The following is a 23,781-nucleotide window of genomic DNA, read 5'->3' as shown; positions in this document are numbered from 1 at the left end:
TGATATATTATCATATCATGGCCTTATCTATTATTTAGCGAACCAACAGAATATAATAATCTTATCCTGTTGACTAGTTTTATCATGTCGAAATATGATAAGCTATCTTAAAGAGGGATTCGGGGGTTAGAAATGGACATGATAGGATAGCATATGTCACATTTCTCTCGTTCCAAATATAGCTCTAAGCTTTTCCCTATGAACATTATTGGGCACGTGAAGGTCAGCTCTTGCCACTAAATAGCCTCCACCGTTGCCGCTGCTGGCCAAAAGCCACATCTACTACCCATTACTGCCACCAGCTATCACCATGAGCTACTAGCCACCACTATTGTCACCAGCTACAACCAACCACCACCACCACCACCGATCAACCCCTACAATTGCCCCACTCATCACCATCGCCATCACCAACTAGCCACCACCCCTAAGCACCAAGCACCAACTGTCATCGCCACCATTACCACCATCCACCGCCATCAATTAGCCACCAAAATTGCCATCTGTTAGTGTCGGCGCCGCCACCACAACTTTCACCAAGCACCCTCACCTGCCACCATCGCACCAACAACTACCACCATCGTTGTCGTTGCCACTGGCCACCTGCACCCTCAACCACCAACCACCAACCATCACTGCTATCAATCAATCACCACAACTGTCACCGATTATTACTGGCGCCATCACCACAACTGTCACTGATTATTACTGGCGCCATCACCACAACCAATTGCCACATTCCCCCATAACTAATACCACCACAAATTCAATAGATCACCCACTGCACCAATTGCGTCGCCACCACCCACCATTGTCACTAACCACAAGTCACCAATATTGACAATCAAATTAAAACTTAGTATATAAAAATTTATTTGGTGAGGATATAATTTTTAATATATATATATATATATATATATATATATATATATATTTTTTAAAGTTATTTATGTATTTTAATATATATATTATTTAATAATATGACTTTTAATTTTTTTAATAATTTAAAATAAGAAATAGTGTGTAAATAAGTAAAAAAAAGAAAAGCAATTTAAGAATCAATTTAAAATATCATATGAAATTCTATTAAGGAGGTATTTCTGTTTATCCATATCATATCATGACATTATATGGTTCACCTCAAACACCAGATAAAATAATATTATCCTATCAGACTGTTTATCCAGTGTACATCAAATACATGATAGGATATGAGCTTATCAGGCTCATATCCTATCCTACTTTTATTCATCCCTCTTTTCCTAACCATTCATATCCTATCATGTCTATTGTCCACCAAACGAGTCCTACAAGTTTCCTCAATTGCTGCAATAACAAGGAAAAAATTATCCAGCAATATCGTCTAGAATCTCTAGATTCTTGAAGCAAGTCTTTTATTAGGCAATAGAATAAAATTCAAAAGAGACTTAAGAAAGGAATCTTAGTAACTAAAATTCACACATAATGCAAACAACATACATGATTATAATGAATTGAACATTTAAGCCTACAATAAGAAAGTCAAAAGTCATTCACCAATATACTAGTTAAAAAGTTAGAAACAAAAATAAAGTATCCAACGGCAAAAGGTACCATTAACCAAGCAACTTGATGAGTTCTTTGAAACACCACTTCTATACTAATAATATGGTGACAAACAAAACAAAAATTGAACAAATTTTAATGATTTGTAGATAATTTTGCCTAGTGTTGTTTATGAATGGATACCACTCTTGTTTATGAATGACCTGAATCAAACTTGATAATTTAATCAGACTAATTTTTAAGATCCTAACCTGATCCAATCATGTCTCGATTAAGACCGGGACCAACTCAATATTTAGATAAAAAGTACAAACTTGGACATTATATAAAAATTGAAGTTATAAAATTTTAAAAGTAGAAAACCGAAATTAATTGATGTTTTAATATTATCAATATGTATTAATTCAAATCAAGTCTTATAATTTATCATTAGTTATTTAAAGAATTACAAGTTTCAAAATATTGAGCTAACTAGAAGCTTGAACCCGACCCAAAAACTCATCAAATCTAGTTTTCATAGCCCGAATCTGGTCCAATAAGCTTCGATACAAACCTTGTCATCTGGATAGGCCAGATCATGAGCAACCTTATCCACACATATACCCTTCATGATAAAACATCTGCCACTAGAACTTCTTCAACACCTCAATACTCCAACCTCCGACTACCTAACAAACACCATTAGAAGACCGGGAAGCCATTACGCTTAAATCTAACTTACAAGGTTATAAGACCTCTTCTGCTCCTGTAAAACTCTCCATCACACCCTTCTAACCTGTTTGGCTGTTAGCTTACACAAGGAAGGACCAATCTCTGGGTAATCTAAAGTCTAAACACCCCATACTTACACCTCAAGAACCCTCTCCTGACATAAAGATATATACTAACAAAAATACGTGTTCCACATTCCATGGTTGGGAAAATTCAAATTCAAATTATAAGTATTTGACCTTTCATCTTTTAGTAGTCGTCGGAGAGATTATCCTAAAATAATGCTTTGATTGTCATCAGATTTAACTTATCTACCGCCAGCTTCCTTGACCTTCCACATTTTTTTTTTCATTAGACAGTAAACAATCATGACTTGGATAATACTGTTTCTACAGCCAACTTTACTCGGGACCAAAAACTTTTTGATAGAAATTGTCTAATCACTATCACCTTAAGGAAGCAAAAACTAATATCATAAACAGGGAGCACATCATGATGAACTAACTTAAGATGACATCCCAAAAATACAAGGAGAAATCATGGCATTACCCAAGCTCCAATTAAGCGACAGAGAAACACACTAATGTAACATTCCCACAAAGGATATTTTCAAGGGTAGATTGATAAATAGATAATTGTTTGGAATAACTCAAGATCTATTATTCATAAGAATGCTTATGCTTATGTTACATATTAATACAAGGAGAAATCATGGCATTACCCAAGCTCCAATTACGCCACAGAGAAACACACTAATGTAACATTCCCACAAAGGATATTTTCAAGGGTAGATTGATAAATAGATAATTGTTTGGATGCTTATGCTTATATTACATATTAAAGAACAAATTAGCTAATACATCAGGCAATATCATATATTAAGTAACAAAAATAAAACAGTATAATGAATTAAGGTAGCATCCCAAAATACAGGATGAGGTTTTCGAGCCACACAAGCTCTAATAATTTGAAAGAAAAATTTCTTTTAGAAATTTGAGGCAAGTATAATATACCTATTCTATTAGCAGACTTGGAATTCATAGACGACATTATAAGCAACAAACAGAGATAAAAACTTTGTTACACATCATTCATTTACACACTTAAACAACCTCAAGAGATGTTACATAAGTATCGGATGCCATTACCTGTTTAATAAGACACCAAACCACTTGTTTTGTCCAGTAAAACTAAGCTCTCAGCATAATAACTAGAGTATAGATACCATGTGTACCCGGCTCCTCCAATATGAAGATTTGTTAATCTTCTTCTCTCAACATCCAGGGAATATAGGCATCCCCATCCCGCCTCATCCATGAGCAGCAACACCTCTCCATTATTCCTAACGCATAAAGCTGCGGGTGGACCCGTTATGCCGGTCAACGTTGTCCCCAACTCCGGTGCTTCCAGACAAAACCCCACCAGATTAAAAGCAAACACCTTATTCCAAGACTCCACAACTCCATACTCTTTCATCACCCAAATTTCACAAGAGCATGGCAAACCACCACTGACATGGTACACAGTAAGAGGCTTCCGACAACCACCTCCAACAACAGTAACCGTAACATAATCGAAGGAGACACGAGCCAAGCTCTCCGGCAGCACCACCTCAACGAAGACCTCATCCTCAAAATGAAAGGACAACACAAAATAGTACCAAGCATCACCCACCATACGTTTGGCACCCCAATGAACAACCCCATCAACAAAACCATGGGGATCATCCCCACCAACGCAACACAAACAAAAACCAGGAATAACAGCAGGATCCAAAGTCCTCCAAAACCCAGTTGCAAGAGAGTAAACCTCAACCACAGGAGGAGAAAGGCCGTACCTTTTGTCATCCAGCAAGCAAACAATCCTAACAACTTTATAGTCAAGGGTTCGAGAATCGAAGCCGAACCCAACACAGGCAATGCACAAGCAAGGGTAATCGCGGGGTTTGGGGAGTCTGACATATCGTCGAACACATGGGTTGCAAATGATGAGAGTGTAGCATTCCTCGCCGCTGGTGATGCAAACGAGACCGTTGCAGATGCCCACGACGGAGAACTCGCGTTCTAAGTTGGAGGGGAGGCGGAGGACGGAGGAGGAATCGGTGAGGAAGAAGTCGTCGCGGCGGAGGGTGTAGTTGAGGATGTTGGGGTAGGGGCGCTCATTGCAGAGCTGGAGAAGGAGGAAGGAGGGGGAGTGGCGAAGATGGAGGTAAATGAAGGAAGGGTGAGTGATGAGCGAGTGCCATGATTTGCACACAATGGTGCATTTCACAAGGGACTTTGGTGGGAGCCTGTGAAGGATTTCTAACAAGATTTCTTGGGGGAAGTACTCCGACATGGATTTTGGATTTCGATTAGGAAATTGAATTGAATTGAAATGAACTGAACGATAATGTAATGGTTATTACCTTACCCTTTTCCTTCTTTCTTGAAAATTGGGGCTAGTTTATTCGGGTTAATTAATCACTCATATGTCTAATTAAATTTGGATTTTATAAGAGTTACGTGACAACAAGAAAAGATAAGTGATCGTGTAATGTTATAGAGATTCGTTTTGTGTGTCTTATTTTTTTTTTTTGCTTCAAAAAGTGTGGGTCCTACAAAATATTGTGTGTAGAAAAAAAATTTATGTCACGTGACATAGTAGATGCAAACCCCATTAAATTTATATAAGAATATATAATAAATATATAAATAAAAATAATATTTCACTTTCTTTTGCTTGAGTGTCGGGGTTGAATTCCAAACATGTCAAGGTTAACAAAGGTTGAACCTAATTTCTAACCGGGTTCAGGTTCCCCATTGAATATAGATAGTCTCAAGTCTCAACAAATGTCAGAAGGGATGGAGAAATTTCGTGAATATAGATAGTTTCATCTCAACAAATGTCACAAGGGAAGGAGAAATTCCTTCCATAGTACATGTTATAGTAGTAATCATTCATATCTAAATTTTAATAAAATTGAGACCCACATTCTCTCCCTCTGTTACACTGATTGCACAAGCAATTCAACTGCAGGGGATTCTGCTAGGAGAGGTCTGTCAAAATTTTCAATTGTGATCGGTATGAAAGTTAAAGAAGACTACATCCCCAAAACAATTAAATGTTGACTAAAATATAAAAATGCAATTAAACAACAAACATTCCATTATTCGAGTTATAAACTTCCACACTTAAGAAAACAAGAGCTGCCTCCCATGTACTCTCCACACAGCCAGATAAACTATGAAGACAAGACAATTGCTATTAAAGAAAGAAAGATGCGCATATTAATTAATCAAGACTACGCCGACAACGTTCTTTGACAGGTACTAAACATCAACTCCACAATCACCAAAAATAACACAAAGGAAAAGAAAAATAAACAAATACTAAAATCTTCATTCCGACCAAAATTTCACAAACGCATCCACAAAAGCTTTAAAAATGGCTAAAAGAGGGTTGGGTTCTCGTTTTGCAGAATTCTTAGGTGTCCCATCCCATGATTCTCTGCAGTGAAAACCAAGGACAAATTAGTTGATGCAAAAGAACCAAATTGAATGGCATTGAAATCTGCACATTATTTGAGATCCAATCATTATATATACTTACAGATTGATCCTATCTAAAGTTGTCTTGCTTCTTCTCTGGGAATTGCCACCAAGTTGACCGTCAACTCTATGTTCATTAGCTTTATGCAGGCCTTCCTCTGAAGGTTTTGATCCCTCAGTATAAGTGTCGCTGAGGTTCTTGGCTTGAGAGCCATCTTGTACGTTTGTCTGTAAATAAGCATTTAAATGTAACAAGGAAATTTCTCCTCTCATAACAAGAAAAAGTAGTTATTAACAATTGTTTCTTATAAATTGATCATTATTTATAGGATCCATGACATGAGTCTTTATCTTTCTAGAGAATATGCTAACCCATTGATGCAGTTGCTGAGGATAAAGTAAAAAATAATAATAATTGGCACATTCCAAGTAATACGCAATTTTCTGCCAGTAAAACACAATAATTTAACAAAGAACATATAAACTAGTCCCCCAAGAAACAGAGACAAAAAAATCCAAATCACTGAATACTAAAGTACTGTGACAATTTAAAAAAATAAAAATATAGATAAAAAATTACCTTGGCTCCATCTATTATCTTGCTTTTGTTAGTGGTTTCAAGAGTTATAGTATTTTGATGAGATACTCTAACTTGAGGGTCATTGCTATCTTCAAATTCATGACCCAAGTGTTCTTTGTGGGTAGAATGATTTGTGCTTTCTGCCAACGTATCTCTTACATTTTTCTCCTCATTATGCCCAGTGTTAGAGATGTTCTTTAATATTTGATTTCCAAGGGCATCTTCAAATTTCTCATCCAATAAATTAGAACTCTTTCTGGGCTCTATATCAGACCTCTCCTCTGCTTGTACCAATTCCAACTTGGGTATATCCTTTTCTGGTGAATTACTTGGGTCCCTCAACTCTCCAACAAGACCTTCTTCTATTCCGTCAGTAGTCCTAACAACAGGCCTTAATGGAAATGCCTCTACTATCAAGTCTTCTGTCACAGCAGTTACTTTAGCCATTGGTGTGGTGGCTGCTACCAACTCTTGTTCAACATTCTGTTCAGGTGCCATAGGCTCACTTACCTGTATCTCAGGAAGAGTAGCTTCAATGGATTCCTTGTTTACCATATCTACCTGGCTACCATTCATGACATGCCCTTTGTCAACAGTCTTATGCTTAGCTCCAGTATAATACCCATCAGAAACAATAGTAGCTTCAACAGATTTGTTGTTTGTCACATCTACCTGGCTACCATTTATGATATGCCCTTTATCAATCTTTGGATGCTCAGCTCCAGTACAATACCCATCAGAAGCAACAGTAACTTCTTCAGTGGATTCCTTGTTGGTTACATTTGCATGGCTAACATTTATGACATGCCCTTTGTCCACCACCTCAAGCTCAACTTCAGTATTATACCCATCAGAAACAGAAAGCGTTTCGCCACTTGTATCCTGAAGTTTGTTAGGCGCAGGATGATTTTCATTTGAAGACCCAGTCAAAAAAGATTGAGGATCTCTCGCAATTGAACCCAATGGATTTTGTTCAAAAAATTGATAAGAGTTTAACTCCTCTAAAGTGAACTTAGCAGGACCCAACACTCTATTTTCTTGAATAATATCTCGCACAATCTCCCTTACTGTGTAGAAAGAGCCACCAACTTCTTTATGCGTAAGATTAAGTGATGGGAAGTTTCCATTGTTTGACTCTTGATACCTGGAGACAAGTAACTAGATGGTAATTACGAGTGATACATTCAATAAATCATTGACAAAACAGACTTCTAAAGTTTGACTTAAATTACAACAACTGAAAAGAAAAACAGGAGCATACTAGAAAGTTCAACCTTCAAAGCATATAATATAATAGCATAGTGGGAGAGAATATTAGAAGTTAAATAATATCAAATAACAGCAAGCATACACAAATACTAAAAGTCTCATCTGTGAATAAACGTTTAGCAAATAATAGGCATAAAAAGGCATTTATTAAGGGTTAATTTGCTATAAAGGTAAAAATAGGGGTAAAGATATTCATGCATCAGTTTTATTAGTTGAATCGTAAAGAAAACAAATATATCATTTTTCACTCCCACATCAAGCGGACACTAGGATGCAGCAAAGTAGTCATATAAGGCATTAATAAAAAAAACATCAAACATCAATATAATAAGCATCGTTATTGCTTGTTGTATCACATTTTCACTATTGAGACTTGAGAGATAGGTAAGTCAGAGTTCCAATATTGTACAAGTGAAATTTTCCATTCCTTCAAATAATTTCTTTAAACAAAATATGTTCACTGGCAGGTTCAAAAATGAAAACTACCAACAACAAAACATTTGCCAAAAAGTCAAACATAATAAAATGTATATAACCTATTGCCCTTAGTTTCAATGAAATGAGCAATACACGCTGACCACAATAAAATTGGACTACCAAGTATTAAGAAAGAAAAGAAAGCAAAGGAGGTATAATGTATAATGTATTCTTGACTTGGAAAAGAAGAAAATATGAAATGATAGAGTGGATTAAACAATTAAATTTAATAAAAAAGAATAAAAAAGAAGAAACAGGAACAACGTTCAGAGGACATCTTGAAATTTAATAATATTTTAAACCCATCTCAGGATAGTATAACATTGGATCAAAAGAAACTACTATACAATTACTTCTTTATAAAGGATTCCACCATTGCCTTTCTTTCCTCCTTCGAGCGTCGAATCCGAGACTTTTTCCCTTCAGATTCATTATGCTTGGCAAGGGCAAATGTTTGCCCCCACCCAACCTTTACAGAATGCATCATGTTCAGCACAACTTTTACAATACAAACCTGCACGTAGTACAGTCCAACCAGAAAGGTTACACAACACATAAGATTAACATCACTAGCTAATTAGCTTAGAAATATAATCAATAGCAAAATTCAATTGCACCTGTACACAAGTTCGTCAAAAAAAAAAAAAGCTCAATATCATAAAAAGCTTCCTTAATTGTTGGCAAACAACAGAACATTACAAAAGAGTTACTTTATAACATATGAAAGCTGAGAACAATATATAATATCCTAGACTTTACAGCAGCAGCATCAAATTTGATAAAAGAAAAAAGAGTGAGTGAAAAATAGAGAGTATTAAGGAGACAGTGTGCATATCTATCTTACACTACACACACACAGGTCAATCTTATTGATACTTGGAATGCATCAGCACACAAGGTAATTGAGGTTAATGACTAATTATAAAGGCAATTAAAAACTACTAACTATGATCATAACAGATAGCAATAGCTATATTCACTCAGAAATTGATGGCAACTTAACAGAAATTAAGGAAAATATAAATTAAAAAAAAAAAAAAAAGAGGTGAAGAAGAAGAAAGAAATAGATGGAAAATGAGGAAATGGAGAAAAGGAAAGAAAATTGAGAGAAAGAGAAGATAGACTTGCCGGTAAGAAGAAGAAGAAGAAGAAGAAGAAGAAGAGAGGGTGTGGCTCAGGCTCAGTGTGAAGTGTCAAAAACCCTTAAAACTGGGAATCGCGTTTCAAGAATGAAGAGGTGAACCGTATCGTACCATAACGATAGCGATTGGTCCAAGTGGTGCGGCGCGGGAGACTATTATTATTTATTATTTTTAAGTTTGGCTTTGCTCCTTAAAAAAAAAAATTATTATATTTAATTTAAGGTTTTAATATTTTTATTAGAGATAAATTTATTTTAATAAAATCTCATAATAAATTAAAATTATAAAAAAATATCTTTCCCCTACGTCAAAATGATATCACTTTGGGGTCATAGAAGAAACAAAATGAACAAGTAAAATATTAAAGCCTTAATTTGATTTCATTCTTCTTTTTTTTTTCAGTAACTGAAGGGTATCCTCATCCCCTTTGGGGTGAGACTAATCTCAAACCGAGCACCGTAGGACCCTTGCGGGAGCTGCTCTACCCAATCTTTTCTTCCATACTCAGGACTCGAACTCGATACCACTGGTTAAGAAAACACAGCTTCCGGACCAACTGTGCCAAAGGATTTGGGTGATTTCATTCTCTTTTATCAGCAAATACATTGTGTTTTGATTTCTTTATTTTAAATGATAAATATCTGGTATAGATATTTAATTATTGATTATTTAAAAAATTATAATATGTATTATTAAAAGGTGTTATTTTTGTCTTGGTGTTTTTATTGAAAAGTTGTTTTTTTTTCCCGTAATTTGGAAAAATATGAAATTTTTACTTGTAAATGAAACAAATTGTTTTGAATGGCTGTATTTAAATGTAGAATTTTCATATGGACAGCAAAGATTATTTTACCTTAACAGAGCAAAGATTATTTTACAGAAAATCTCCTTCTATCAAGCAAACTATTGAAAGGTTACCAAAATTATGAACACAGTCGTAAGTAAATCATATTTTTAAGGGAATGACAAAATTTAAATACTAAATAAGGTAATTGCTATGATGACCTTTTTTTAAATACTGAAGAATAGGAAGCCTAAACAAAAAAAAAAATACTAATTGTCATAAAATTTTCAAATAATGCGATTAAAACCTATTTAACCTCAAATAATACCAGAATTAAGTGAAAGGTGAGATTTAAAAAAAAAATAACACAGCTAAGAGTAAAAAATATAAATATCATTTTTTCACTTAATTATGATACTACTATATGTTAAAATATGGTTTGGTAGTGATATGGGCAGGTTAATCATTTTCATTAGTGTTTTAACTGACTGTTCAATGAAAAGAATTTCATGCAGATAGTGTCAAGTTTTGAAAGTTTTTTTTTTTTTGGTAATCAATCAAGTTTTGAAAGTTATTCAAACCTCACATGATCCAAAGTTGGATAATATAATATAATCCATTAGGATTGTTCTAGTGGTAAAGAATTTTGGGTAGTGAGTACTAAATTATATGTTAAATTCCTACCATTGTATAAAAAAAAAGCTAAATGATATATTCAATAATTAAGAGATATTTGTCCCACCATGTTCAAATTGGACTAATTGAGCATTTTATGAATGGGGGAATATATATATCAAAAAAATATTATAGAGATTTGTTTTAGTGAGAAAAATAATAAAAAAGATAAGTTACTCTAATATCATTGATTAGGATGCCAGTGGCATGTCTACATAGAATTGCCTCCTGATTTACTCACTCAAATAATTTCCTCATAAAAAACCTTCACTGTTGCCCTTGAATATTTGAGGATTTGTTAACTGCTCAGAGCTTTTTTCTTAAAAAAAGGAAATAAGGAAAAATTAATATCAAGATGCATTGAGGAGTAATACTTATTTTACAGGAAAAAATGTTTAAATTATTAACAAGGACCATTCTAATTTTTGTTAGAGAAAAAGAATATCTAAGTTTATTTAATATTCTAAATTATACTTGTTTTTAATGACTATCATTATTTTTTATGAGAGTGAATTCTCTCATATGTTAATAAACATGATTATGTCATGTGAGAGAATTATAATTATATAAACATGAATCAATAGTAAGAAGGGAAGACAGAGAATATTAAGATAGATAGTTATAAAATTATGATCGGTTATTCACCTTTATATGAATATTAAAATAGGTAGTTATAAAATTATGATTGGTAATTCACCTTTATATGATTAGGGATTTAGATTCTGTGAAAAAATAGTGATGTGATTATAACCAAATCCATATAATTATAATTCATCCACATAACATGATCATGATTATATTAATTAAGATATGAGAGGTTTCAATAACGGTCACTTGGCAAATATGATGTAAACGGTCTTCTTTATAAATTTTTTTTTTTTTTTTTTGTAATAATCTTCTTTATAAATTTGTTGCTGAAAGATGTAAATGGTTATTATCACTCATTTTAAGTTGTGGTTGTGGTGTTTTTTGGGGGGGTTTCTTTTTTGGATACACCGTTATTACATCTCTGATTGATCAATAATAATTTGTAACTATTAGTAACTATAATCATCAATTTTAAATGATAATATCTATTGTCAATGAATATTAGTCATTTTTAATATACTAATAATAACTATTAGGTGAATTATAATCACTTTTCTTTTTTCTTTTTTCACAAGGAATGGCTAAGCCCCAAAGCTAACAAGAAATACAACGAAATCTAGCAAGAATAATCTACTAACAAACAGGAACGTAATTATTAAGATTTTATTAAGGGTAATTTTAACTATAAATAAGACAAATCCCTTCCAAAAATGGACAACCTTACTGCTATTCCAAAATTCACTTTCGATAATTTTAAATGTAAGTTAAAAGTAAATTATCATTCTCTATGAATAATATTTCAAGGGTAATTTTTAATAATTTTCATATAAATTAAATATTATTTCTGAATGGTCATTTTCATTAATTTTCCAAAAAATAAAATGAATATGAAATTGAGCTGTCATAAACCAATAAAAATCACATTACGCAAAATTCCCATTTCTCTTCACTTTCTAGTGAAAGCGAAGCATAGCAGAGACTGATTAGATAAAATAATAACAGTACAGAAACAGCCATTATTCTACTCAAAATTGCCACTAATTGTTTAACAAATATACAGAAATGAAAGAATACATAATTAAGCTAAATCGAATGTGATTGATGAATGAATTTCTATAGACTATGAGTACATCTAGAAGAGGAACTACCTGTATCTTCTATGCTGCTATAATTGACCATGAAAAAAGGCCGTGAAACTAGTGAACAGCATAAGATGTGAAACTCCTTTCGCTCTGTGTCTCTGTCTCTCCCGTTTGAGACTGAGGGTTGAATATACGTATTCAGTCAATGAAGAAAGAAACAGAATACTGTCTCTACGTCTCTGCCAATGTTGTTAGAATCAAAGTTTCTCCAATTCGCAAGACAATTTTCCCGAGTGAAGCAAAATTGGGTTCAGAAATGTTTGCCCATGTAAAATTCAAATCCTAGCTTTCCTATCGTCCAAGCGATTTCTGCTTGTAACCATATTTCATTCTTTCATATAATTTCTCTTTTGTTTTTCTTTTTTTATCCATTTTTAGCCTATACCTTTCTTCCCTCTCCCTTTCATAAATCCCTTGCCAGTGTACCTCCCCTGTCATTGGCCACAACCACATTTCCCTTGGATGGTCACCATCATCTGCAGCCTCCGCTAGATCTTCGTCCATACTTTTCAACAATGAAATATTGAAGTATTTTGCCCACATAAAACCCTTCCGTTGTTCAATTGGGTGCTGCTCTTCCATAAAACCAGTGTTAGGATTTATATATACCATCTTTCGTGCACTATGATAAGCCCATACATTGACGAGAAGCTCCAATACTCGACAATAACAGTGCTTTTTCTGCATAGTACGAGCAAAAGTAAGAAATACAAATAATAAATGAAACCTTGAAAGAAAATGCAAACAAGTTACCTCAATCTCTGAAGAGCCTAACAAGCACACGCTAAATTGACTGGAGGAGTCTCTGTGCAGTGCATCAATGGAATCAACGAACATCCTGCACTCAATTGATAACATTTCAGGTTCCTATTTTCATTCACATCAAGAAAGTGCCTTTAATTAACCTACTGTTACGATAGCTAATTTGATTAATTAGTTACCGTGAGAACATGATGAACTCCAGGAAAGAAGGGGTTGGCATCACCCAACTGTGCAGCGCTGACCAATAACCACCATCTTCAGGCATGGGGGGAAGTGCTTCTGCATGGGGGGCCAATGCATACATCTGGCGGAAGCCATCTTGAAAAACAGTTCTGATGCAATTGGAAGCATAATATCAGATGAGTTTGAAACACATAACAATACCCAAAGTCAAACTTCCAGAAACTCCCCTTTGAACCTCCAAGCATTATAAATTTATTATAGAGCAAGTTTCATATTTCACGAGCCATCATACCAAATTGTGTAGGAAGTGCAAATAACACTAGATGCAACTTCAAGATAGAATATATCAGGGAAGGTGGTGGGATGATTGAAATTCTTAAGCAGCTGAAAGACAACAATGAGCAAAGTACGTAAAGTTTTATATTCCATATTATATACCTGCAGTTGCCTCCATTTAAGATGTCACACATGGACCAAAAAGTAAGTGCATTGTTGCTTCCTATGACACTCCCATCCATGTCCAAGCGTCCCCAAAAATAAATTACATCACCTCTAACATTATCTTGCATTGTTTCTTCCAAAACCTTTTCAGCTTCCGCAGACAATGCTACCTGCTTTGGCAAATTGATGTGTATCAAGCAATAATTTCAAAACGAACTCCACATATATATGCAGTGAGGGGAAAAAAATGAAATGAGAAGACCCAATTTTCTCAAAATAAAACTTCATTCTGCATCAATTGATGCATAACTCAAATAAAAGGTATACTAATTTTCTTAATTAAGTTTTATTTTTGATAGAATTTGTTAAAAATAATATCTTTATTATTTGTAAATATCTATTTCCTTATTTCATTAGAATTTAGGTTAGGTATGGGCTAAGCCCATTAGTGTTTCTTTATATATTGTACTTTCCTAAATCAATTCAATATATAAATTTATTTTAATGTTCTTCTCGTCTCTTGTTATTTTACAGAATTTAAGGGGGCGTTTAGTTGAGGATAAATTTTTTGAATACTAGGGAAATAGAATTGATAGGGAAATGGTAAGAAAGTGAGATAAAGTGAGATAGATAGGAAAATGTAAAAAAAAGTTGTTTGGTGGGAAAAAATTTTACTGGAAAAATTAAGTAACTTTTAGAAAATGTATGTTTGATTGGAGGTAAGATATAGATGGGAAAATAATCTGAAATGACAAAAAACACCCCTAAGCTGCTGACCACACAAGCAAAAATCCTATCTTCACTCTCTTGCCTTTTCAGAGGGTATAAAGGGTGTGAAAATTTTTGATGAACAGTGCTTTTCCCAGCTTTTAACAAATACCCACCTCAGAAAACGCATTCTAAACAGTAAGGATGGATGGCTTTCTATGACAAAAATTAAAAAGCCATGCAAATTGAATAGCTGGCTTTCTAAGTAAATTTCTTTCAACCAAACAAGACATTTCAAAAAGTCTTGTTGCATTTGCATAGGAAACCTGTAAAAAGAGGCTAGCCAAACGCCCCCTAAGGGTATCTTAACTAAAGATACTTTTTAGATTCTGAAAACTACTTAGCATGGCTTAATAAAAACACAGGTCTATTATACTCCATATAGTGAAATTGTAAAAATATCGCAAAAGTTAAACTAACATAAGGAATACCTTCCTACCAGCAGCACGCCATGATTGAAACCCAATCCAAGGCCTCCCGTGAACGTTATCCACCCTATTTGCCATTGCAAACATTCCTCCCATTTCACAGAGAATGTCCACATAATGTGTGTCATCCAGAAGAGGCAATCGTCCAACAGCATCCACATCATCAGAGCTTTGTCTCTGTGCTCTTCTAGACTGCCAGAAATATTATTTCATTATAATTAGAAAACAAGGGTCAAAATATTTCCAGTAGATTTTCATGCAAGACTAACAAAATGAAACCTTTTTCGCTAAATTCAAACAAGTGGTCATCCCAAGTGAAATAGAGCAAATATTATCTAAAAGAAACTATGTATAAGTTACACGGTCAATTTAATAGCATGTTCATGCTTTTCTCTATCTTTTTTAGTGAAAATAGAGCCATAAAATTAAAAAAGGTGAAATATTTTAAAACGGCACTCTAGAGACTAGAGTGATAAATATATCAAAATCTCATGTAAACTTGCAAGAAATAAATTGAAAAGGAGGAAAGAAAACAAAAGGCTTAAAGGGAACAAGGGATAAATTGTCTTAACTATGGACAAAGATACTCACAAGGCTTAACCCACGGTACAAAGAACCATGGTGTAGGAATGGCCACACTCCAGCACCATTGTATATCTCATATATGCACACTGGTTCTCCTGTTCTCTCAAGCTCCCCTTCATCCCTCTCATTGGCTTCAAACTTCAGTTTCTCAGATTTTCTAGCATTACGATATATCTCATCCCACACACCACCATCTTTCTCCATCCTCTCTTCAACCTACAACAGAAAGAAAATATTTTGTTAACCAGCTATCTCTTAAACTGATCATGAGTTCCAAAATGATGGAATAAATACAGAGACGGTGGAAAATGCAGGTTGGAAGATAAAAGTTAAAACTAATTGTTGCCATTGCATAATTACATCATACCTCTTCTATTTCAAACATTTCATTCTCTTCAGATATTTCAATTTCCCTCAAAATGTCCCAATCCATTTTGGTTAGTTTATCCTGCATTGGAACCTGTGTTCCATTCTCAAAGATGCTTGTTGAATAATTAAGATTTGCCAACTCCAGCTCAACAGCATGGACAATGGAAACTTTTCCAACGGAAAAATCATCATCCATCTTTGGTAACTCAATGCCAGGTTCTGTTTTATCCTGGAACAAATTCCATTCCCATGCCCCATGCTGAATCTGAGAAACAGGACCAGGCAGTAAAGCATCTGAGGGAAAACTGAGTACATTCTCCAGAAGTCTTGCATAGCCAGTTATGCAATCCAAAGCTAGTATGTTTTTAGCAAGCTGTTTCCCAGATGATCCAATTGCCTGAGCAAATTTAGAAAGTCTTCCATTTGAAAGCAAAAGTGAAAAAGCATTCATCAAAGCTTCAGGATTGTGTTTAGAAAAAAATATCCCATGGACTCCATCCTCAATCTGTAAGATGAGAAAAGCTCAGTGAAAATGAAAGAAAAAAGTAGCTATGGTTACAAAAATCAATGAATGATGAAAAGGAAGAACTTAAACAAACTTACATATTTTCTTAAGACAGGAAAATCAGGTACAACGACTGGAATTTCAAAAGTCATTGCTCTGATTAATAATGGAGGAAAACCCTGCACTTCTTGAGCAGAACCATATAGGATGATATCAGCCATTAGTAACACACTATTCACATCACCATTCAAGCCATAATGCCTTATAGAACCATGAGGAAGTCCCAAACGTGAAGCAACTTCCTACACCAAAAGCTAAGGGATCAGTAAACAACTCAAAGACAATATATCCAAGCTGAGATACTGTTGCTATAGACAAGTTAAACATAAAACCAAGCACCGCCACTATTATAATTATGAGCGCCCATCTTTAAGATTTCTGTTTCTTCAGTATTTTTCAATTTATTAATTTCATTTTTATTTCTTTACTACCTTTTTCTTTGATATTGTGTCCATTTTCTTACTGATATCATGCTGAACATTCCCAACCTTTTGGAGGAGCTTCCTCCAACAATATCCCTTTTTACCACATAATATAAAAAGCAAGATGAAAATAAAATGGCGTATGCTTTAGAACAATTATATAGCTAAATCCCAGCAATGGTTCGTGACTTTACAATGAAAAAGTGCAGCTCTTGAGCACATGAAATGTTACAGGAAGTCCCAAAAATGCAATTTTACATCACAACGCTCAATTTTGGTTTCGTAAATTCTTTTATTAAACAAGTGAACCCCAACAATAACATCAAAAGAGATCAACCTGTACAAATACTGTGAAGTAATTAACAATTAACATCGAATTTGACAACAAAATAATTTCCCAAGACATAATCCTATCCACTTGTTTCCTAATTTTTTTATATGTTTCTCCTGATTAGCAAATAATTTAAATACTCAATTATTTGCAATTAATATCTTGGAGATATGGTTAAAATTTCTACTAATGATTAATTGAATAAATAATGACAAGTCTAATGTCCTATATTTTATTGGCATCAATATAACATATGATACAAAGTACACCTTAAAAAGCAAGACTACCTGTAAAGCGTCATCATAACCATTGGTAGAATTGCCACATAAGAAAACAAATTTAAATGACTCAGCTTCACCATTCCTCCTTGCATATTTTGTCAGCAGAGGCCCTATGGAATGCATTGCAACAGCATAGTCCCAAGATAGGTCATCATAGAAGATTGAGGTCCCAACAACTAGAACTACCATATCATCTTTACCAAATCCACTAAGTTCTCTTAGTGAATCCTTTGCATGGGTCTTACTATAGCTTTCTGCAGCCCACACATCTACCGGTGATCCAGGAATCACAAAGAAGTTTCCAGTGTCAAGCTCACTATATAACATCTGATACAGGAAGATATGAAAACTGAGCAAAACATTTAAGGTACGTCTAATGGAGAATAGATTCTAGTACAGTCATTGTTTATGTCTTTGTACATACGAAACAGCATGTTTACCGGATAAATGAAATCTGGAAAGATAACAACACTGGCTCTGCTAAAAGCGCTTCTCCAATGAGAAACAAGATGCTCCCAACCCATTTGTTCATAAACTGGAAGACGACTTGAAAGGCTATCTTCTTGAATAATCCATATCAATGGTACTGAACAAAAAGGCTCCTGCATAAGGCTGCACAAATATAAAACTCACTAATCATAGCATCTAAAACTTTAAAGAAGAAACATCTCCTATGACCAAAGACAAGGGACAGAAAGACGCTGCAGAATGCTCACTGCTTCAATGTCCAAAACCAGATTATTGGATTCTGTCTAAACATTAATCAACCTTTAAAGATAATAATGATAGACTATAGGTCAAACGAATTCTAGGAATAACTATATCCGTTTTCAATATTAAAACTAGCAAACAGGAAGGCATATGCATCAGTAAACCGATACCTTTCCAAGGTCAAATAAAGCATATCATGTCCTTTCTTAATACCTAAATCACCATCAAAACATCCTGCCTTACAAATTCATTTTCTCAGGCTGATCGCTCAGAAAGTGTTGGCACGAGTGTAACCATGGGGATGAAAACACCAATGGACAAACAAGAATGCAAATTTGAGACAGCAAAATTTCAAGCAATCAGGTTTAGCAAAGCAAAAAAGGTCAAGGAAACCCCGTAGTGAGTCTTTATATCAAGATGTGGTTAAAGCTTACTCTATCTGCAAGCTAATCAACATAATTTTTTTTAAAAAAAATACCTGACTCTTGAAGAAAGCAAAGAGAACTAATGCTTCTCCCTTTGCATATATTTAGGACATTAGTAACATCAACAGATTTCTTGGAAATAAGGTAAAGAAGGAAAGAAAGTAGGAGGAATGAAAATGGGAAATTGTAAATCTTGTAATTTTCATTCCTATCAAATTTTATGTGTATCCAACAAGGTGGACCAACTTTCATCCCTGACTTTCATTTCAAACAAAATATTTCCTCTATTCACCATTCATTCCAAACAAAGTGCTCAATCTATCATCATAAAACATATTCACATGATCTGCAGAATAAATTTAATTATTAAACCCCATATATCAGAGCGATCTTCAGTTCACAGGGACAATTTTTCAAGTTTTACTGGAAAGGTAGGCAACATGATGTCAAATTTCATGGGAAACACCCAAAGAATGGCAACACTTTCAACTTCCGAAAACAAAATTGGAAACCCACCCTAAGCCCAATATGCAAGTTCAGAGGTCAGACATTTTGCAACTTTAGAACTGAAAAGGATGAAACCCACCTTGAAATGGCTTCTTTTGCTTCTAGAGAGTCAATAATGATACCTTCAAAACTGTGGGGAGACCAAAAGGAAAAGGGAAAAATTGAAAAAGTTAACCAACTATCATGTAACAAGAAGAAATTATACCAAAAACATGTTTACCAAAAAGAAAAAATGTTAAAAGCATTAAAAGTGACACAGATAATCCCAACTTGAACCCCAGCATCAAACAGGAAAAGTAAATTTGGTAAAAGACACACATACATTGACCAATCAATCTGGCCTTGCTGCTCTCTACTCAATTGAGAGAGACCACCGCCTATGTTTTCCCATATTGAGCGGGCCTTCCCCTGCCCTACTGCAAATATCTGTTAATAGACAAAGGAAAAAATGTCTGGGCCTCTCAAAATCTTTACTTGATTACAATGCCAAAAATATAAATTAACAAGCTATAGCAATAGCATCAATTTCAGAGGCAACTCATTTTGAGAATAATTCATGTACAATTATTTAAAAGATTTAGATCTCAGGGCTAGGTTTTGAATAGAGCAGCATCTTCATCTATGGAGAAGTTAAGATAATATCACATAGAAAATGCAAATGACTTACCTTAAAAACATAACCCAACTTCTGTAGATTCTGAATCACAGTAATCAACATCAATGACTGGGAATCTATCTTCATGTGCCCACAAATCTGGCAGACAAAACAAGCACAGATAAATATCCTAATGCTTTTCATGCAGTATACTACGCCGAATGATGAAAATAAATTGTGATCTTTGACAACCCAATTAAGTGCTGAAGACTTAATATTTGACAATGTAATCATCCCTTTTTCCATTTTTTTTTTTAAAAAGAAATGTATAAATAGGCCAAATGATTAGCCCAGCCCTTTTGGCCCAAGGGCTACAAGGTCAGGGCCACAAACTAGAAGGATAGCTTTTCCATGTGGTTTTCAAAAGCCAAGAATCTCTTCTTTGAGCTGTCATTGTTATGCTCATTACTCAAAATCAATGAACCTACACATCACATGAAGGTAACTATCAAAGTTCTTAGGCAGGGATCCTTGTCTGAAGAACAAGTTGTAAGGTTTCATCTCTTTTTAGTTTGAAGTTTGAACAACAGAGAGGAATAAAGATTTGCCAACACAAATGCATGATTGGTATAAATTAAGAAAACCAGATCGATTTTGCATTTTTGCTATGGAATTACAACATAGAAGTAGATGTGCCCATACAATGTCAGTAGAAGAACCGAGCTTGTTTATCCTCCATTCTTTTTATAATCACCCATTTTTAATAAATCAGAATTAGAAGTTTGTGGCATGTTTTATCACAAGGACCACCATTCAGTGAAGCATACCCTCACTTCTCTGTTAGACATTTTAGATTTACATTAAAATCTCCAAACATTAGATGCGTCACCTCTGAAATGATAAATTCCAATGTTAAGCAATAAGGAAACTAAAGGGTGCAGAATTTTTGTCCTGTACTTAAGTGAACTAAGTAACTTGAACTCTTCAACCTTCTATCAATAAAAAGATATTAAACTATATCCCCAAGAAATTCCTCATTATTTTATTATTATTATTATTACTATTTTTTTTGGATACATGAGGAAGGACTAGAACACACACCACCTAACACAACTACGCACACCCCTCACCACTAGGCTAACCCTAGTGGCTTTTACTATTACTATTATTGTTTTGGTAAAAGGGGGCACTAAGACCTGGTGGTGCAATGGAAAATAGCAGATACTAAGTGCAAGTATTGACATTTTGATATTCATTGGCTATCAAAACAGGTATCAAGTGCTTCCTAAGGAAACTATGTGCCACTTGGCTGCAAAGCCATTGGCAAAAATATAGTTTCATTTGTACATGAGGCCATGTGTTAATGGGCATTGTTGTACCAAGCATTCATATACAATCTTTATTCATATTATAGGAATCAGAAAACAAAATGGCAAAGGTACTGATTTACACCAAGAATTGGTTATTCACCTTTTTCTTGTACATATGCAAAAATAACATTTAAAACTAACTCAATGTATCAATCCATAAATAACCATCCTTAGAACACATTCACTCCAGTGAGTTCACTCTAGCGCTGTAATAAGAACTTTGAGATGCACCACCCCAAAAGCTAGCTCAAAGGATGGGAGTGCGCAAGGCCTCTTATAAACCCCACATTAGTTACACATATAACTAATGTGGGACTTCAAGTCTCATACCTTGCAAATGGGATCGTAACATTCTACCACGCTCTGCAGCCCTGGCGCCCACGCGGGCTAGCTTTGCGCTAGTCTTTTGCTAGCCCTGGGCGAACACTACAATGTCGGCGTCACCACCTGTGCCGCTCGATTGCAATAGGGACACATAGTGGAAGGCTCTGATACCATTTGATAAAAACCTTAGGATGCACCACCTCAAAAGCTAACTCAAATGGTGGGAGTGCCCAAGGCCTTATAAACCCCACATTAGTTGCCCATACAACTATTGTGGGACTTCAAGTCTCATACCTTGCAAATGGGATCGTAACACGCTGACTCGGTTATTTCCAGCTAGTAAACATCTAAAGTACAAATCGGATCAGGAATAAATCAAGACCATATATATCTCAAGATTATTGACATTCAGTTTCAGCAACATGTCAGCGTGATTTCTGTTCCACTTAGCCTTAATCAAAAGGGAGAACTTATTTGAAAACTGACGGAAAAATAAACAAGTTCTTTAGGCTCAATTACCAACAAAGATTCCAGAATTTGGTAATTGGAAAGAAATGCAAGATTCTCCTGTCATAATTCAAATGTATCCATAATATCATTTCCATTAACTAATTAAACAGAACAAGGAATATGGTCCTTTAAGCAATTAATTTTTTTTTTGTGGCTTTGTAATAACTAGCAGTAAAAAGCACACGCAATATTAATAAACGCTGAAAGAAACAAATGAACGCAATCATTCTCTAAAAACCCCACAAACCAGAACCAAATAAAATGTACGGCTCTCCTGTCACAATTCAAATGGATCCTTCAAATAAAATATATTTTCCATTAACTGAACACTTAAACTGAATAATTGACATGATCGTAAAACACAACTAAATCCTTTCTTCAAGTCCTTAAACTTAGTTAATTACACTAAATCGCAGGTAAGTGTCAACACTTGGCATAAAAACATTCACACACTATTAAATAAACAACATGAAGGAAAGAAATAAAGGAACAGAATCATTTTACGCAAAGCATAAGAAAAGGGAAAGGGAACTCACGAGAGCTATCCTGGGTGCACGAACACCAATCCTCGGTTGGGACCGAACCCGATCGAGACCATCACCGGAGAGGAACCTCTGGGAAAACTTTCCAGGCACGAACTTGAGCGTGCTACCGAACTTGAGCTTTTCCGGGAGATATCTCCCGCGCTCGGTCCGTTGCCGGAAAACGGAGGTGATGGAGCTTTGCATCACCATGGAGGCAAGGGCGAAGAGGAAGACGACGGCGATGATCATGGCGTAGAATCCGGATTTTCCCTTGAAGAAGGGGAAGAGCCATAGCAACCCCTTGCGAGTGAAGCGATTGTGGAGGTGAGATCGGTTGGACCTCGGCAATTGGCGATCGGAGGAGGCTCTGTGACGGTCACGGTTGTGGCTAGGGTTCCGCTTGAAGGGGAACCGGCCACGGATCGGGTGGAATCCAATGTCGCTGCCGGCGGCGGCGTCGTCGATCTCCGGTTGGGACGATGAGTTGCGGGACAAAACCATTGGGGAACAAAAAGAAAATTGAGAAAAACAGAAAGAAGAAGATTTTCCCGGGAAAGTGACAGAAAATAATTTTATTAAAATTCAGTTAGGGACGTGATTTGCAGAGGAGAGTGGAAGTGAAGCGAATAAGCAGTGAAGGTGGCATTGGCATTAATATTGATTGGTACTTTGCATTTTCGAGAATATCTTTTTGTTTTGATTTTGCTTAGTTTGTCAACCTTCTTATGTCATCTTACTCAACAACCCACAGTATCTCTCATCTATCTTGAGATTTTTTTTTTTTTTTTATCTATTCGAATTTTGGGAGAAGTTATAGTTACAACTTTTTTTTTTACAACATGTTGCAACCATATATCATAATCGTTGATTTCCGTCAATCAATGGTTATGATTTTTGTAAATTAAACTCATTAATTAATTATTAATTTATAATAAATGACAACCGTTGATTAGCGAAAATCAACGGTTATGATATCTAGTTGTAAGAGGTTGTAAAAAAGAAGTTGTAAATATAACCTTCCTCTCGAATTTTATACCTATTTACATTTTAAGTCTTTTGATAAATTATTATTAATTGAGAAAAATTCAAAATTCTTTTCATCATTTATTACCTCACTTTCTTAATTACTTTTTTTTTATGGGTTCGATTTTTCTAGAGTCAACGTAAATAACTTATCTACATTGATATCAAAACGACGTCGTTTTGATGAGAAAATCACGCTATTTTTTTAATTATA

The 23,781-nt window shown here is 34.8% G+C and overlaps 3 protein-coding genes across 4 annotated transcripts; all 3 read right to left on the bottom strand.

Moving 5' to 3' along the window:
• Positions 1 to 1,012: 1,012 nt before the first annotated feature.
• LOC133307326 (F-box protein At3g07870-like) lies at positions 1,013 to 4,675 on the bottom strand. The gene is made up of 2 exons (XM_061507820.1): positions 3,405 to 4,675; positions 1,013 to 1,326 (listed from the first exon to the last, which is right to left on the bottom strand). The coding sequence occupies exon 1, from the start codon at positions 4,591 to 4,593 to the stop codon at positions 3,409 to 3,411; it is 1,185 nt and encodes a 394-aa protein (XP_061363804.1). The 5' UTR covers positions 4,594 to 4,675; the 3' UTR covers positions 1,013 to 1,326; positions 3,405 to 3,408.
• Positions 4,676 to 5,428: 753 nt separating this feature from the next.
• LOC133307324 (uncharacterized) lies at positions 5,429 to 8,612 on the bottom strand. The gene is made up of 4 exons (XM_061507817.1): positions 8,466 to 8,612; positions 6,367 to 7,510; positions 5,848 to 6,014; positions 5,429 to 5,745 (listed from the first exon to the last, which is right to left on the bottom strand). Exons 1-4 carry the CDS (start codon positions 8,597 to 8,599, stop codon positions 5,637 to 5,639), a joined length of 1,554 nt encoding a protein of 517 aa, XP_061363801.1. The 5' UTR covers positions 8,600 to 8,612; the 3' UTR covers positions 5,429 to 5,636.
• A 3,705-nt stretch (positions 8,613 to 12,317) lies between these two features.
• Positions 12,318 to 23,135, bottom strand: LOC133307319 (uncharacterized). 2 transcript variants are annotated; one of them, XM_061507811.1, is made up of 14 exons: positions 22,557 to 23,135; positions 19,889 to 19,975; positions 19,544 to 19,647; positions 19,301 to 19,351; positions 18,019 to 18,190; positions 17,585 to 17,905; positions 16,583 to 16,786; positions 15,978 to 16,484; positions 15,617 to 15,826; positions 15,029 to 15,217; positions 13,827 to 14,002; positions 13,385 to 13,537; positions 13,197 to 13,281; positions 12,318 to 13,124 (listed from the first exon to the last, which is right to left on the bottom strand). In XM_061507811.1, the coding sequence occupies exons 1-14, from the start codon at positions 23,043 to 23,045 to the stop codon at positions 12,735 to 12,737; spliced, it is 3,138 nt and encodes a 1,045-aa protein (XP_061363795.1). In that variant the 5' UTR covers positions 23,046 to 23,135; the 3' UTR covers positions 12,318 to 12,734. The 2 variants fall into 2 exon arrangements, with proteins under 2 accessions (XP_061363795.1, XP_061363796.1); XM_061507812.1 differs by having other exon boundaries at positions 13,827 to 13,999.
• Between the last annotated feature and the right edge of the window lie 646 nt (positions 23,136 to 23,781).

The sequence above is a fragment of the Gastrolobium bilobum genome, unplaced genomic scaffold (assembly GCF_033153095.1).
Source record: "Gastrolobium bilobum isolate Gb01-03AN ecotype WA unplaced genomic scaffold, APGP_CSIRO_Gbil_v1 utg23374, whole genome shotgun sequence".
Classification (NCBI taxonomy): domain Eukaryota; kingdom Viridiplantae; phylum Streptophyta; class Magnoliopsida; order Fabales; family Fabaceae; genus Gastrolobium; species Gastrolobium bilobum.
The sequence above is the reverse complement of the archived record's forward strand: the minus strand, read 5'-3'. Positions and strand labels throughout refer to the sequence as shown.